The sequence below is a fragment of the Symphalangus syndactylus genome, chromosome 12, assembly GCF_028878055.3.
Source record: "Symphalangus syndactylus isolate Jambi chromosome 12, NHGRI_mSymSyn1-v2.1_pri, whole genome shotgun sequence".
In the NCBI taxonomy this organism is placed as follows: domain Eukaryota; kingdom Metazoa; phylum Chordata; class Mammalia; order Primates; family Hylobatidae; genus Symphalangus; species Symphalangus syndactylus.
Window position 1 is genome coordinate 141,998,583 of NC_072441.2, and position 18,190 is coordinate 142,016,772.

Genomic DNA, 18,190 nt, shown 5'->3' on the forward strand with positions numbered 1-18,190 from the left:
GGGGGAGGGGCGGGAGGGCTTGGTTAGCATGGAGAGTGTGTTTCCGGGTTGGTCCCGGGGAGGTGGGAGGAGGCGGCGTTTCCGGCCGCCGTCGCTGTCCAGGGAGGCTGAGGCGAGAGGTAGCTGTCCGGGTGGGGAGCCCGCACTACCTTCTTCCTCTTCCTCCTCCTCCGGGTGAGGGGAGCGAAGGTTGGGGGTCCCCGAGCCCATGGACCAGGAGGAGGCGGAGGCCGCCGAAAGCCGGGGCCCCGCTATGTGGCCCTGAGCCCCGGTAGGTGGCCGGCGGCGGCTGGCTGCCAGGCCGAGGACCATGGGCTCAGGGGAGGGGCAAGCGGGACGGGCGATGCCAGCGGGTGCGCTGGCCGGATGTTGGGTCCGGAGGTGGCGCCCCTGGCTCGGCCAGGGCAGCCAGCTGCTTCTGTCCTTGCAGGTGCTCAGCTTGGGTCCCAGGCTGAACCCCGCTTCTGTCGGGCCTGGGCCTAGGCATGCAGCTCCCTCCATCCCCTGACAGCCAGGCAGACAGCCAGGGTTCGGGGCGCTGCCGTCCTTCTTCCACCTTCGACCTCTGCAGCCTAGCCTTTAATTGCTGTCTCTGATGTTTGGTCTCCCCACCAAGATAGAAAGTTGATGCAGAATGAAGAGGGGACGGGGTTGAGCACGATGTGTCCATGATAATGTGAAACCTGCCTCATCCAGGATTTTGAAAATTATGCCCCACAGAGGGTCCTGTAGTGGCTGCAGTGAGCACAAAGGTGAAATGAAGGAAGTCAAAATTGATAACCTCTGGCGGGATTCCAGGAACTCTTTGGCTTCTGGTCTCATCGTGGTTGTGTCCAGCTGACAGTAGTTGCAGTTAGTGAAGAGCATTAGCTGACTCTCCTTGTGCTCTCTCCTGTGATTAACAGACTGAAAACTAGGAACAAATTGGAAAGACGACCTCCCAGAACAATCTGTTCATTTTTCCAGCTATTTGGAAAACAGTGTCTGCAAATACAAGCAAAGCTATTCATGGCAGTCTGTTCTGTAACTTTCCCAAGTATCTGAGACTTTTTAAAAAAGAGCTTTATTCTCGATTACTCATACCAGCTGAATAGGCTGTTTCAGACGTGCGCCATCGTTCAAACATATCTTATCGCTCTGTACATAAATGGAGTTCCACGTATGTAGTTGACAGACTGAACTATGATACATCCCCCATCAACCTGAAGTACTAAGTAAACGTTACCCCCTGCTCTGTCTGAACAGCTGCTGCGACAGAGTGCTTTTATTTTGGGTGTACTTGTAACGCCCTAAATGCCAGAACTATTGTGAGCTTTTCTAGATTTTCATTTGTCAAGTATTGTGGGGGTGTGTGTTCTCTCCCTGGGTTGTTACCCTTTGATTCAATAACGAACTATTTGGATCTTGGTTATGTGTTGTTGTTCTTGCGTTTGGTCAGCAAGCCTTTAACTGGACCCTAGCAGTGATTTGTGCCCTTAGGCAATTATAGGTTTCAGAGGAATGACTGGTTAGGAGTTCAAATGAAATTAACTCTGCCTTTCTCTTACACAGGATTTGTTAGACATGGCACTTCTAATCAGCTTGTTAGTCCAATGGTGTTTATTACTCCATTTTTCAAAAGCTATTCATTTCTTTTCTGCTTCTCCCACCCACCTGTCAGGCTATTGATGACAGCTGTTGAGTCACCTTGAGTTTTAAATCCTTTTGTGGTAGGCAGAAATGTGTTGGGTAAGATTCATACACACACATACACGCACACATGCATACTCACTCGTTCCGTCTTGGGAGGCTAGAGAAGTTGCTGGATGTACTTTCTAACTTAGGCTCCATTTCATAATCTCTTGAACATGTCTCTGGCCCACACACCTCCTTTCTGCCCCCTGCTCCCTGAAATACAACTACAAAACAACTAGAAATAGGAATGGATGGAAGTGAATGAGAACGATGCAGTCCTTCAGATGAGTGTGGTTCTGCGAAAGCCTTTTCTTGGGTGGGCTGCACCTTAGTTTTGCAGCTGTGTGTATGTCTGTGTCTGTTTCCTGGTATTAGTCAGCATTGGTATCCAGCCCAGGAAATGCTGATTTCCCTGTATGCTGGCTGTGGACAGGAGTTAGGGGTTGGCAGCCTGTGTCATTTGCTGGATGTAGATGACAGGTACATAGTTGGACAGAAGTTTTTGAATTGCTTCTTCAGAACTCAGTCAACCCTCATAATGTTGCCAATATTTACGTACTAATTTAGACAATATAGCAAAGTTTTATATGAGGGAAGACATTTATGGTAAATGAGTTTTTCTGCTGGAAGAGACCTAAATAATCCAGCCCCTAGATTCTGGAGTAGCCAGCATAGTGCCTGACATAAATATTTGTTGAATGCAGGGATTGGGGTGGGTAGCATTGAGGTGTAAATTGAATAGATTTTCACGATAATAGTGGTGGGCGGGGACAGTAGCAGACTGGAGAGTGCAAGCCCTGCCTAAAGACATTTGCATTCAGAAATTTTAAAAATACTGGGCCAGACATAACCCTCAGGTTACTTTACCTCTGAGGGTGCAACCTCTTCTCCTCAAAAGTAAGAAAGTGTGTTTGGTCGAAGTCACAAAGCTGTTAGTAGCAGAGCTGCAACTAAAACTCAGATCTTCTTGTCTGCGGGCTGGTGCTGTTTCCATTCTACCACATAGGTGATTTACTGTTAGATTAAAAAAAAAAAAAGAAATATAAAGTTTCAGTTTTCAGTGGATTCATTTGATATCCCTTGCTGTGTTGTTATTGTGATAATTACAGGCTACCTCAAAGCCCAGGTTTAAAATTTATAGGCAGGGTTGAGCCATTAAAGACAAACTTGAAATTTTTCTTTCCCCTAATCTGTCATATTTTCTAGCATTCCACATTTCCAGGAATTAATTATTAATTACTTGGCATGTAATTTCTTCTCTTTCTGTCCTTCTAGTGTACTGGTTCTGCCTGTCTGGAGGGCCATGGAGAAGAGGCTGGGAGTCAAGCCAAATCCTGCTTCCTGGATTTTATCAGGATATTATTGGCAGACATCTGCGAAGTGGTTGAGAAGCCTGTACCTGTTTTATACTTGCTTTTGCTTCAGCGTTCTGTGGTTGTCAACAGGTACCATTTTCTTTATAGATTTAAGATTTTTTTTTGGAAAAGGGCACTTTATGTGAGTCCCTCAGTTCATTTTAAGGACTATTAGGAGGCAGAAAAGCAATCTGCTAATTAACAGAAATGGTCATCCTTTTGGTGAATACTCAGTCTGTTGGGTTTATTTATTTGTTTTGTTTTGGAACCAGAATTTAAATTGGATTCTTTTTCATAAGGGAGAATTGGCACAACCGTTTTAAGACTTGATAAAAGTCAACTGCGTATTTCCACTTAATGACTATAAAACCTTGAGCAAATTACCTATTATCTTTGAGGAAGGGTTATATCTACCTCATGGTTTGATTTGAGGGATAGTATAATTAAAGCATGTAGCACAGCACTCAGCATGGGTGCTTAGTCTTGCTATTTGCCCAGGCTGGTCTTGAGCTTCCTTTCCTTTCCTAAAGGAATCTACACTTATGGGAAAAATGCGCTCCTTACTTTTTCCATAGGAAGGGGCTATGTTGATAGATTTTGTAGACTATGCTTTCCTCCTAGAGATTATTTCACCAGGGTAAAGTTTCTTGCCAGGAATCAGTGCCAAGAAGGCTAAATTTCAAAGGAGAATGCCCTTTCTTTCTTTCCTTCTTTCTTTCTTTCTTTCTTTCTTTTAAGTTCTTTTGTTGATATTGTGCTTTCATAGTATGAGTGTGAGAAAACAGCAATTTGAGAAAGCTTTCTGAGTATGCTGCCATCCTGGCCAGTGACCAAAAACCTTCTGCTGTAGAGACCACCGTCTGGGATAACTAATCAGCCTTTTTCCCTTATAATTACAAAGATTTCTGTTGCTTTCCTAAAGGAATTGGTGGTCATGATTTTGAGACCCTAGTAATTATTGTATTTAGCAATTTCAGGAACATCAGCTTTGGGGTTTTTGTTGTCTTGCAGTGATGGTTGATGATTGCATAATTATAGCAGTGGAAGTTGTACTTGACAGAAAGCTGATCTACATGTTTTTTTTTTACCCCAGATGATGCTTTGCTGGGACAGCTGACTATTTCAGGTCAACATTTTATATAAGATCATTAGAATTAAATAAGTAATTGATTTAGCACCATCAGAGTAGGGAAAAATCACTTCTTTAAAAAAAAGAGATGGGGTCTTGTCACCCAGGCTGGAGTGCGATGGTGTGATCATAGCTGCCTGCAGCCTCAAACTCCTAGGCTCAAGCTGTCCTCTTGCTTCAGCCTCCAGGCATGAGCTAGTATGCCTGGCTAATTTTTTTTTTTTTCTTTTAAGACAGTGTTACTCCATCACCTAGGCTGGAGTGTGGTGGCACAATCTCAGCTCACTGCAAACTGCCTCCTGGGTTCAAGCGATTCTCCTGCCTCAGTGTCCCGAGTAGCTGGTATTACAGGCGCACACCACCACACCCGGCTAATTTTTATATTTTATAATTTTTATATTTTAGTAGAGGTAGGGTTTTGCCATGTTGGCCACACTGGTCTCAAACTCCTGACCTCAAGTGATCTGCATGCCTCGGCCTCCCAAAGTGCTGAGATTACAGACATGAGCAACTGCACCCGTCTGCCTGGCTAATTTTTTTTTTTTTTTTTTTTTTTTTGAGACGGAGTCTCGCTCTGTCGCCCAGGCTGGAGTGCAGTGGCGCAATCTCGGCTCACTGCAAGCTCCGCCTCCCGGGTTCAAGCCATTCTCCTGCCTCAGCCTCTCCGAGTAGCTGGGACTACAGGCGCCTGCCACCACGCCCGGCTAATTTTTTGTATTTTTAGTAGAGACGGGGTTTCACCGTGGTCTCGATCTCCTGACCTCGTGATCCACCCGCCTCGGCCTCCCAAAGTGCTGGGATTACAAGCGTGAGCCACCGCGCCCGGCCTGCCTGGCTAATTTTTACATTTTTTTTAAGAGATGGAGTCTTGCTGTTTTGCCCAGGTTGGTCTTGAACTCCTGGCTTCAGTCGATCCTCCAACCTTGGCCTACTGAATAGCTGGGATCGCAGGCACCAACCACCATGCCTGGTGTAAATCACATTTTTTGAAGCACACCTACCACATACCAGACTCCTAATTATAAACATTACATACCTTATCTCATTTAATCTTCATGATAACCCCAAAATAGATAGTTTTCTCCTCATTTTATAGATAAGGAAATTGAGGCCTAGGGACGCAAAATGACTTGGCCGAGGTCACACAGCAAGAACATGATGGAGCTAGGATTCTAAATCCAGGTTTGTCCACTGTAGAGCTCATACTGTTTCTCTTCTGGTACTCTGCCTTCCAACCACAGGTGATGTTTTGGAGGACCAAAGGCAATTTTTTTTTTTTTTTTTTTGAAACGGAGTCTCACTCTGTCACCCGACTGGAGTGCAGTGGTGCAGTAAGATCTCTGCTCACTGCAACCTCCATCTCCCAGGTTCACGTGATTCTCCTGCATCAGCCTCCCGAGTAGGTGGAACTACAGGCACGTGCCACCACACCCAGCTAATTTTTGTATCTTTAGTAGAGACTGGGTTTCACCGTGTTGGCCAGGATGGTCTCCATCTCTTGACCTCGTTATCTGCCCATCTAGGCCTCCCAAAGTGGGATTACAGGCATGAGCCACCATGCCCGGCGGCAATTTTTTTTTTACCCAGTACCATGGTAAGCAGCTTGCTATTTGAGGGATTTAAAATATAGAGGATGAAGAAGCAATTCCAAGTCTTTCTGTGCTTTCCAATCTAGCACTTGGTTAAACACAGCATTGTAGGCTCATTGTGCAAGTCTTTAGTAACCTTGAGCTTGGTGCTTAAAAACAGCACCCTAATTAAGTATAGAAGTGCAAAGGTGGTGGTGTTAGGAGTAGTTCTGGTGGGGATTAGGTTATGCCAGTTCTATTTTAGAAAAATTTGGAGCTTTTATCATGGAAATTAAAAGATCAAGAGCCATGTATGTTCAAATTGAGGGAACATGCAAGCAACATGTGACAGACATATTTGTTACATACTTTGATTTAATTGGAGCTCCTTCCCATTTTTTTTTTAAAGGAATATCCTAATAGAAAAAATAAATAGGGCTGGGCATGGTGGCTCATGCCTGTAATCCCAGCACCTTGGGAGGCTGAGGTGGGTAGATCACCTGAGGTTAGGAGTTCAAGACCACCCTGACCAACATAGGGAAACGCCATCTCTACTAAAAATACAAAAAATTAGCTGTGTGTGATGGCGTGCACATGTAATCCCAGCTACTCAGGAGGCTGAGGCAGGAGAATCGCTTGAACCTGGGAGGCCAAGGTTGCAGTGAACCAAGACCGCACCACAGCATTCCAGCCTGGCCAACAGAGTGAGACTCCATCTAAAAGGAAAAAAGAACAAATAAATAAAAGGCATAAACAGAGTGCCATAGATAAGAAATTAAAATGAATATATTTAAAATGTTCATTCTCATTGCCAATCAAAATGACAGATTAAAATGAGATGTCCTTTTAAATCTATCATATTGATGAAGATTAAAGTAAAAATATGTAGTGCTGCCAAGAGGTGATGTGGTTGTCCTCATATAGTGCTGAGGAGTTTGAACAGAGAACTTCTTGGCATAAATATCAAGAGCCCTAAAAAAATTCATATTTTTCGACTTAATTCTTCATTTAAGAATTTATCTGAAGGATACATTTAGATAGTTGTGAATGAGAGCACCCATCAACACTCATTTATTCTGTGCTGCAAAATATTGCTAAAACCTGCTTAATTATAGGAGAGTGGTGAAATCTTTGCATCTCCACATGGTGGGATACTATCCAGTCCTAAAATTCATATTTTAAAAGAAAAGCTGGGTGTGGTGGCACACGTCTCTAGTCCCAGCTACTCAGGGGCTAAGATGGGAGGATTGCTTGAGCCTAGGGGTTTGAGACCAGCCGGCAACATAGTGAGGCCCTGTCTCTTGAGAATTAAAATGTTTTAATAATTTTAAAAAAAAGTACACGGGAAAATGCTCCTAATATTAAATGATAAAATCAAGTTATGCAACTACATATTCAATATGGTGTCAATTTTGTGAAAAGAAGAAAAAATTATATAATAGAAAACAGTCTGAAATAAGATGTACAACTAAATATTTATGTATTTTTTTGACTAGAGGAATTATTATCTCTTTATATTTTTCTGTGTTTTCCAGGCCTTTATTTGGTATACTTGTATACCTTTTTATATAAGGGGGAAAACAACCTACTTGGAAAAGCAACAACAAAATAATAACAGCAAAAACCTATTGGTGGGAGCCTGAGTCAGTATTTCTCTACTCATGAGTTTACTCAGTGTTTGCCTGAGTCTTTACATTTTTTCCAGATAAAATACATTCTTGATTCCTGCTGTTATTTAGCTCATGGATTGCTTCTGAAAAACTAACCAAATTAAGGCAGCTCTGCAGTTATCCTCCACTCCCGCTTCCCACTTAGGAGTTTGCTCCATCTTCGGTAGAGCCCCGGGCAACTGTTAACTTATACATGGTGAGCTTTTTCATTTCCGCTTTTGGGTTCAGTGCTGAAGCCCTGCTGTTAGAAAGTGTTGATTACAATTTGATAAAAGATGGTCTGTCTGTGTTTTCCTTGTGTGCCATTGAATGGCTATTTTTCTGTTTAATTTTATTGTTAAGTGGCTTGAAAAATAGCGTTTTGGACCTGGGGATTCTCATCTGGAGACAAATAGGAAGTGATCCCAGGAGTTTTGGAAATTCCTACAATAGATTGTCAGTTTCTTGAGAGCAGACATGTTGCCTCTTTTAGTTATGCTGGATATTCTTAGCGGGTACCAAGAGCTTGGCACATAGTAGATGCATAAAATATTTGTTGACTGAATAAATTAATAAATTACCAATAAGGGAATTGTTCTTTGAGAATTAAGCTTTAAAAACAACAAAATCAGAGCAGAGATATGGAAAGGCACTTTAAGGAGACCAATGCCTTTGAGACCAACAAGATTGACTAAAATCTTAACAAATATATTAACACATACAAAGAAAGAATGTATACATCTGAAGAGTTATGTGTGCATGTTTGTAACCTTGAAGTTACAAACCTAATTGCAAGGACCTAATTGGCCTTAGAAATCTAAAACGAGGAGAATCACTGAAGCTAATGTCCTTAGGCCCAAAGCTAACAATTGGCTATGAAAACTTGTACTGACATTTCCCTACCTCTGGGAAGGAGATTATAGTTAGTTAATATGTATTTTGAGTACAGAGAAAAATTATTCAATTCAGAACCATTTTTTGAGAACTTACTAGGAGTCTGCTTCTAGACTAGGCACCAGGATAACAAAGATTAGTACAATACAATCCTTTCTCTGGAATAATTACCAGTAGCAAGTGAAAAGGTAGAGGCCAGGTGCATTGGCTTATCCTAGCACTTTGAGAGGCTGAGGCAGGAGGATCACCCAAGGCCAGGAGTTCAAGACCAACCTGGACAACATAGTGAGACCTCATCTCTACAAAAATAAAAAAAATTAGCCGGTGGTGGTGGGCACCTGTAGTCCCTAGCTGCTTGAAAGGCTGAGTTGAGAGGATTACCTGAGCCTGGGAGTTCAAGACTGCAGTGAACTATGATCATGTCACTGTTCTCCAGTGTGGGTGACAGAGGGAGACCCTGTCTCTTAAAAAAAAAAAAAAAGAAAAAGAGATGCAACGCACAGAGTGCTACTGGAACCACAGGAGAAGCATTTAGCTCGGAGGCAAAGAGGGTGCCCTAAGTTCTTTCTAGAGAGGCATCTTCTAGAGAAGCTGATGCCTGAACAGAGTTGTGAAGGTTGAATTTGAAGGATTCAAAGGGTATTCCCATGCAATGGGAATGCAAGAGCAAAGGCACAGAAGTGAAACAGCCTAGTATATAGAAGAAACTCCACAAGCAGTTTAGCACTACTGGAATATAAAGAGCAAAGCTAGTATGGCAGCTCCAGAAGAGGTAGGTGGTGGCTAGGTCACAAAGGATCTTGTATGCTATGCTAAGAAGCTTCAATTTTAATCTTTTTAGGTAGATGGTCTATAAATTTTTTTCATGATGCACTTTAATCCATTGAAAAATTGAGAATGTACCCCGTATATAAATTTATACATTATAACACGTAATTTTGTACTAATGTCTTATGTATGTGTAAGAGATGCCAAAAACAAAATGTTAAAGGGATCGACAGAAGCAAATATGAAGAGTTCTAATATTTTCTTTTCATGCCCCAGGGATTTGTCTTGTGCACCTCTTAATGCAAACACTATAATACTTTAATGCTAGTATTAAATATAAAACTATTAATACTGTATTAAATATACTATAATACTGGTAAATTTCTGAATAATTTTTGCAGGAGTGTAGAAGAATGTTAACTGTGGAGATGGAGGTGGATGGAAAAGGGAGGGAGGTCAGGGTTAGAGGTTAGGGTATCCTTTAGGGTGTTAATGAAATAGTCCAGGAGAAAGTTGATGAGACTCTGTCTTCAAGGAACCTCTCGGTAATTTCAGTCAATACAAACAAGTAGAGGTAGTCCTAAATAGATGGGTAGAATTTAGGTGTTCTGTAGTAAAGAGATTAGAGGAAGTTTTTTGTTTTTTGTTTTTTTGAGACAGAGTCACACTCTGTTGCCTAGGCTGGACTGCAGTGGTACGATCTCAGCTCACTGCAACCTCAGCCTCCGGGGTTGAAGCAATTCTCGTACCCCAGCCTCCTGAGTAGCTGGGACTCCAGGGGTGCGCCACCACACCTGGCTAATTTTTGTATTTTTAGTAGAGATGGGGTTTTGTTATGTTGGCCAGGCTGGTGTCAAACTCCTGGCCTTGAGCATTCTACCAACCTTGGCCTCCTAGAGTGCTGGGATTACAGGTGTGAGCCACTGCACCTGGCCAAGAAGTTTTTTAAAATTGAGATATACCACTATCTAATTCCAGAACTTTTTTTCTCACCCCTAGAAGAAGCCCTGTACCCATTAGCAGTCACTCCCTATCCTCTCCTCCCCCAGCTACTAGAAACCACAAATCTACTTTCTGACTCTATGGATTTGCCTATTCTGGACATTTCATAAATGGAATCGTACAATACGTGGCCTTTTGCGTCTGGCTTATTTCATTTAGCATAATATTTCCAAGGTTCATCCATATCCTAGCAGGTATCAGTACTTCGTTTCTTTTTATGGCTTAATAATATTCTATTTTATGGATATGTCACTTTTGTTTATCCATTCATCAGTTGATGGACGTTGCGTTGTTTCTACTTTTTGGCTATTATGAACAATGTTGCTCTTAACATTTATGTATACATTTTTGTGTGAACATATGTTTTTAATTTTCTTGGGTATCTGTATATATAAATACATGTATTTACATACAAATAGTACAATTGCTGGGTCATGTGTGTGTGTATATATATATATATATATATATATAAAACCATATATATGTAATTCCACTCCACTATATGTATATATCCAATTGCACTATATTAAAATATATATGCAATTTATATATAAATATATATGAAATAAATTTGTATATAAATAGTGGAATTGCTGGATTATATATAATCACATATATGTATAATTATATATGTAATTATATATGTATAATTACATATATAAATAGTGGAATTGCTGGATCATATATATAATATATGTAATAATATATATGATCCAGCAATTCCACTATTTATATATAAATATGTAATAATGTATATATGATCCAGCAATTCCATTATTTATATATGTATATAAATTTATATATAAAATTTCACCTTTATATATATTTATACATAGGAATGGAATTGCTGGATGATATGGTAACTCTTGGTTTAACTTTTTTGAGAAACTGTTTTCTACAGCAGCTGCACCATTTTACATTTCCACCAGTAAAGTATGGGGGTTCCAGTTTCTCTACATCCTTGCCAACACTTGTTATTGTTCATCTTTTTTATTATAGTAGGGAAGGTTGTCGAAGGTTAGAAAAATCAAGTAAAGCTTCATGGAGGAAATGGAACTTGGCTTGGGCCTAATACATATTCGGTTTATAGATGGACAAACTGACACAGTAAGAGACAAGGACTAGGGAAACAACTAGATGGGTATAGATTTCTTCATTCTTTTGTTCATTTTTAAAATTACTTACTCAGTCAATAAATATTTATTGAGGCAGGCACTGTTCTTCGTGAAAGATTGCCGTTCAGTTCCCTGACTTGATCTTTGCAGTCAGTGAAGCTTTCTGAAAGAGTAGACCACATTTGCTATTTCCATTCTCCCACCTTCGTCCTCTTCTGAGTTCAGTAAGATCTGGCTTCTGCCCAAACCTTGGCTTTTGCCAGGGTAACTAGTGACCTTCCTAGTTGGACGCCTTTACTTCTTACCTTACTTGACATCTCTGCTGCATTTGACACCATTGATTACCTTCTTGAGACCGTTTCCTCACTTGCCTTAAGTTACACCATGCTTTGTTTTGTCCTCCTCCTAGCCAATGCACAGCACTTTCTAATTATTTTTCCCCCACTCCCTTCTCTCCCTTACATCTTTTGTTTGTCAGGGTTCTGTTTCACGCTTTTTTGTCCCACTTGTGGTCTCCCTGGGCAGTCTCATTCATTTCCTCACTTGTAACCTATGTGCTCACTACTTCCAAATTTATAACTATTCCTGAGCTCCAGACCACTTAGCCATCTGTATGTTGCACATCTCCAGCCAAGATGTCTCACGGCTACCTCTAACTTAGTATAGCAAAACTGAACCTGTGATCTTTTACCCCCTTTCTTCTCCTTTATTCCCTATAACCATGAAAAGACCACCTCTAGCCATATTCTGAGGTAGAAATCCCTGAGTCTATTTTTTTTTTTTCAAGGCAGAGTCTTGCTTTGTCGCCCAGGCTGGAGTGCAGTGGCACGATCTTGGCTCACTGCAACCTCTGCCTCTCAGGTTCAAGCGATTCTCCTGCCTCAGCCTCCTGAGTAGCTGGGATTACAGGCACTCGCCACCACGCCCAGCTAATTTTTGTATTTTTACTACAGACAGGGTTTCACCATGTTGGCCAGGCTGGTCTCAAACTCCTGACCTCAAATGATCCGCCTGCCTCACCCTCCCAAAGTGCTGGGGTTACAGGTGTGAGCCACCGCACCCGGCTGCCTGAGTCATTCTCTATTCTTTTCTGTCCTTCACATGCGTGTCACAGTTCATCTCACATATCTGTGTAGAGGGCTCCATTTCTCTGCATATGGCATTACCATTCTGCCTGATGTATTCCAATTCAGGTAAACATAAGCTCCTTTCTCATGCTTTTCCTGAGACCCCTGGTGTGGACTTCTCTAATGTTCTCATAATGTCTGTGCATGTCTCTATGATTATACCATGTTATACTCTGTGTGGCCTTAGGCTTTGTGAGGAGAGGTTCAGAGTAGGTTTTGCCCTAGAGTGTGGTCCTTACTCCTAAGGTAAGCCTTTCTGGTGTCTCTGCTGGTATATGGCATTAACGTGATTGTTTCACTCTTCACTCTGGCAGAGCCAGAGTTCCAGCACACTCCTCTTGCCCCCCTAGAGGGCACTGCTTGACCTCTAGTGAGTCTCCCTCTCAGCCCTGTAGCATCTACCATGTTTATGCTCAGCCTTGTAGCATAAACATCATGTGGTCTTGCCGCATGCCTTTACAGTCTAGCCACAGACTGGCAGGGGATCCTCCCACTGGACTTCTGGGGCCCCCTTCCTTCACAGCTCCTTCCTCTCAAATTCTCAGCCCTCAACTTCTAGCCAAACTCACATCTCTGCTTCCTGGGCTCAGTGAGACCCATGTGTTCTGTTTGGGTTCCAGCTTCCTACGTCATGGTTGGGAAATTGTCCCTTAACATACAGCTGGGCAGTTACGGGGCTTACTTCAGGTTTCCCTTCTCAGGATTGCAACCTTGCCCTGCCTGTTATCTCCTGACTAAAAACAGTTGGATTGTATCTTCTGTCCAGTTTTGTAGTTGTTTACGGCAGGACGGTGAGTCTGATATCAGCTACTCCATTATGGCTTCGAGCAGAAGTCTACTTTGATTAGTTGTTTTTGTGTCTGTCTACTCCATGAAACTATTTTACTCATAGTTACATCTCTAGCATCTAGCACTATACCTGCTGTAGTAGGTAGCAATAAAGGTTTGTTGGATTAAAGATAATGTACCTTGGAATATACATGTTAGGGAACATCATTCTTTCCTGCTCTGTTTTTCAACCTCAGCCTGTTAAGTGGGCACTTCACTCCCCAGGAGGGAACAAGTTCTGGGGAGTAATTTTTGCTATATACTCTGCCTTTCCTCTGACTCACTCCGTGAGTGGCAGAGTGATTTTTCTGATTGATGAGATTAGAAAAGAATCCCATTGTATGGAGTGGCCAGTCTTCAGGATTTTTATGTCTTGTTCCACTTCCATGCTCTAGCCGGTCTGCGCATGGCAGGTCAGCCTGCATTTTGTCCAGTTAGGTAAGTTTAATTCAGTATAGGAAAGTATAAGAAAGGCCATTTGTGATTACACATCTCAGCCATGTTCTCCAGTCATCCTTATCACTTACTATAGAGATAATATTTTGATCTTCATCTGCACCTAACTGCCATGCTTTATATTTTAATTATTCCCAAACTCTGGGTGGGAGAGATTAATTATCACCCTCAACCTCTACAGAGACTGCAGATGGGACAAAAATCACCTCCTGCCTTAGCAAGAAGTCTCTTTACCACTAGTTGCCTTTTTTTGTTGTTGTTGTTCTCATACCTGCCTGTATTCCTGAACCCAAGTAAGTGTCCCTGGCAGGCAAAAGGTACCTGTAGGCCTTGCCTTCACTTGCCTCCTTTGCCCTTACTTTGAGGGCTGTAGCCTCTGTTGTACCAGTCAGAGCTAGTGGTGTCTTTTTCCTTTAAGAGAATGGTATATTTTGAATGTGCATTGGTCTTAATCTTCAGGGGAAAAGCATTTTCAGGAGACTTTTTTTTTTTTTTTTTTTTTGAGACGGAGTCTCGCTCTGTCACCCAGGCTGGAGTGCAGTGGCACAATCTCGGCTCACTGCAAGCTCCGCCTCCCGGGTTCACGCCATTCTCCTGCCTCAGCCTCTCCGAGTAGCTGGGACTACAGGCGCCCGCCACCACGCCCGGCTAATTTTTTGTATTTTTAGTAGAGACGGGGTTTCACCATGGTCTCGATCTCCTGACCTCGTGATCCGCCCGCCTCGGCCTCCCAAAGTGCTGGGATTACAAGCGTGAGCCACCGCGCCCAGCCTCAGGAGACTTTTTAGGTGGCATTATATCTCTGCTCTTCATGTATCTGCTGGGCACCCAAATTGAGGCAGATGACTAATGGAATATATCTTACAGCAATGAGTCTTCAACAGGAACTTTCTCCTGCCAAATTGTCCTATATTCTTAACTACATTGCAGTACAGGAAGGTAATAAATTATTAATCCTAAATCTGTCTCCTCAGACTGTAGGATAATGACTTGAGTACATGTCAGTTGGGGGAAGGTAGAGTTTTCTGGCTGTTAACACAAACCATGCAAGGTTTTTGATTCTAAAATTCAGCTAGCATTGAGCAAGTCTATGGGATCTTGTTATATCATGATTTAATTGACATAAGTAAGGCCAATCAGAATTTGCTAAAGTTGGTCTCTCTCTCTGTGAAATTAAATCATTGTGTCTTGCTTAAACACTTTAGTGAAAGATAATCATCTTAAATCCTACTATCTTGGAAAACCATAATTTTGGTGGGTTCTTTTTGCCCTTTAGAAGACCTGTGCACATATAAACTTACTTCCCCATTTGTGTGACAAAATGAAGAGAGATGAGAAAATTAGCATAATTGGGCAGTAAATCCAACTCAATTTAAAAACTATCTTAAATTTATTCTCCTCAGGAATTCCTTAAGGGAGGAAATAATAAAACAGCAGAGGAGTTTATAAAAACAAACAACAATTGCAGGGCCAAAGCATAGCCTTTTGGCTTATTTTGGAGATTTTATAAAAATCTCAGTAATTGGAACAGCTTCTAATTCAAGGCATTGTGTGGAACTGTCAGGAACATAGTCAAGAACTATGTGTGTGGTTAGTGTTTGGACACTTCTGTATTTTTTTAAAGCCTCAGCTCTTCCCTATGGACACCTATTTTCAGATGAACAGTAGTGAAGGGTTTGGGTCAGAATGGATAGCCTCCATTGATTTGAGGACCTGCCTTTTGAACTTTCTTTCTGATCCTTCTTCCAACAGCTTTCCTAAGAAAAGCCCATGTGGTTAAGATCCAGCCACTTTCGACTCCAGATAGTACTGGATAAGTTCCAGAGAGAAGTTGTAAGAATTGGTCTTGACCACCTGCCTTTTCATCAACTGAGCAAGAGATAGGAGACAGAGTGGCCAAGGGCGTGGAGCATGGACTTGGGTGTCAGACAAGTCTCAGTCCTGGTTTTATTATGTACTGGGTGCTGTTACTGAAACCTACTTTCCATCAGGTTCTTCATCTATAAAATGGAAATGACAGCACCTCTTAACAGGATTGTGAGTATTAAATAAAATATTCATGCAAAGGGCTTAGCCTACTCCCAGGTACATAAATAAAACTCAGCAATTGTTAGCAATAACGTAAAAGTTTAATATGGTTAAATTCTTGTCTAGCCTCCAGATGACCCAGCAGGCAGGAGGGTTGAGCTCTCTGCTGGCTTCTTAAACCTCTGTCCAGTGGGAGCTTTGTCTGCACATTATTAAGTATGAGGTAGGCAGCTGGCCTTTCTGTATTGTTGGGGAAAGTAGGCCTTCATTCATACAGCTTTACAGGTCTGAGACTAATTGAAGCCCATGACAGAATGAATTGTATTGTGCATTTACCATGATTGTAATATGCCACTGAGGAGCATGATGGGCCACTTGTTTCTTCCCCCAGCTAAGGAAACATTTCCTCTGGAAGAGGACTCTGTTCTGCTGCCACGACTCCACCTTGCTCTCTGCCCTAGTTCACTTCCCCCAAAGCTGATATGTGCCCCTGCTTGGCAAGGCCTTGTGGTAGGCCAGGTCGGCTCTGTCTTTGGTCAGGACAGTGTTTTGACTGGGGCTGATTCAACAACACTTTTGGGTTTTGGGTTAGAAGTAGCTTGTAGGCTGGGCGCCGTGGCTCACGCCTATAATCCCAGCACTTTGGGAGGCCGAGGCCGGTGGATCACCTGAGGTCAGGAGTTCAAGACCAGCCTGGCCAACGTGGTGAAATCGTGTCTCTACTAAAAATACAAAAGTTAGCCAGGTGTGGTGGTACATGTCTGTAATCCCAGCTACTCAGGAGGCTGAGGCAGGAGAATCACTTGAACCCAGGAGGGAGAGGTTGCGGTGTGCCAAGATTGCACCGTTGCACTCTAGCCTGCATGACAGAGTTAGATTCCATCTCAAAAAAAAAAAAAAAAAAAAGAAGTAGCTTGCAGAGTTTGTCCTGTGCTTCCTTCCTTCAAAACATATTTATCAGGTGCCTGCTATCCTAGGGATTAGAAATGCAGTGGTAAGGCCAGGCGCAGTGGCTCATGCTTGTAATCCCAGCAGTTTGGGAGGCCGAGGCAGGTGGATCGTTTGAGGCCAGGAATTTGAGACCAGTCTGGACAACATAGTGAGACCCTGTAACAAAAAAATAATACAAAGTTAGCTGTGCTTGATGGTGTGCATCTGTGGTCCCAGCTACTTGAGAGACTGAGGTAAGAGGATCGCTTGAGCCCAGGAAGTCAAGGCTGCAGTGAGCCGTGATCACGCTGTTGCACTCTAGCCCGGGCCACAGAGTGAGACTGTCTCAAGAAAAAAAAAAAAGGAAAATGAATACATTGGTGAGCAAGACAGATACGGTTTCTGCCCTCATGAAGCTTGCGGTCTGTTAATACCTTTGCCATTCTTAGGGAACAGAAATTCCCTTTGAGAGTGATGGCATTGCTGACATCAAGATTCCCTTCAAGGAGTTTGAGGGTTCCCTAGGGTCCCAAGGTCATGCCATGACAATAGAGGCCTAGTCTTCCTTGCAGAATCCTGGGAATGTAAGAGACTAGACAATTTGATGTCTCAAGCTGGTCTTAATAGAAAAACCTTCTGCCAAGAATTACGTAGGTGAAGTTCCCGTCCACAAGATGGTATATCTCCAGTTTTCCTTTCTATCCAGTGCTCTCTCTGTCTCACCTTTAATAATCCGCATTTCCTAAATAAGCAGTTAGAGTGGTTATTTGGAAATGTGGAAAGAGTGCTATAGCTGCAGCCTTTGCCCCCAAGTTGGAAGTGTGTTCCTGTGGTGATTTCATGGGCGTTAGATACACCCAGCCCATCAGCACTTAAAAGTCTTCTGCATTAGGGTGCTCCTGCCCTTTTGGCATCAGGTTTGTTACTCAGGATCTCAGGTGAACCATTCCAATGCTTAGCATGAAGCAAGCACCAATTATGTAAATCTTGAACTTCCCTGGCCAATCACAAAAAGAAACTATAAAATGCCCTAAGAAGAGAAAGAATTACGAATGTCCCTGAATGGTGAGTTAGCCATCACAGACGCTGTCCAAAGGGAAACAGAAGCAGGGAGGAATGCCAGCCAAGGCCTATCTGGAACTCTACCCACTGCAGACTCTGCCCCTAAAGATGGGTGCCCAGTGCATCTCACTTCAGTTCCCCTTTTTAAACTCTCTCAGCAGATGACAGGATTTTTAGGAATGCTCTCTTTCTTCCAACTGGCTTAACATTATGTTTTGATTCTAATCCAGCAGCACATTTGAGTTTGAAATAAATATATGCTTATGAATTCTTTCACTTTTAGGTAATAAGGGGAATGACTAATATTACCAGAGCTGGGAGATGGAGTCGGGGGTTAACATTGATTCAGTTTCACTTCTGTAGCCTTAATTTCAGATTCAAGTTCACAATTTCAAGAGGACTGCCATCCTGCCTGTTAAGAAATGGCTCCTCTGTTTTTTGTTTGTTTGTTTTTGATACAGCTCAATGTTTATTGTCCTTAACTGAGGGCAACCTGAGTCAGCTGGAGGCTTATGGCAGTGGGGTGGCTAGAGTGAATGAATCTTAATCAGAATAAATGAAGCAGCCTTGCAGAGAAAAGCTGAAGAGCCAGCTTCCATCTCAGA

The 18,190-nt window shown here is 42.5% G+C and overlaps 1 protein-coding gene across 5 annotated transcripts in view; it reads left to right on the forward strand.

The window, feature by feature from the left end:
- KIAA0319L (KIAA0319 like) overlaps positions 1-18,190 on the forward strand; it is a 124,793-nt gene that overhangs the window by 200 nt on the left and 106,403 nt on the right. The window contains exons 1-2 of one of the 5 annotated variants that reach the window (XM_055254699.2): positions 43-119; positions 2,950-3,119. In XM_055254699.2, coding sequence (XP_055110674.1) covers positions 2,978-3,119 — 142 coding nt within the window. In that variant the 5' untranslated portion in view covers positions 43-119; positions 2,950-2,977. Of the gene's footprint in view, positions 1-42; positions 272-2,949; positions 3,120-18,190 lie in introns of those variants that run through there. The other 4 variants (XM_055254697.2, XM_055254696.2, XM_055254701.2 and 1 more) reach the window with 4 other exon arrangements.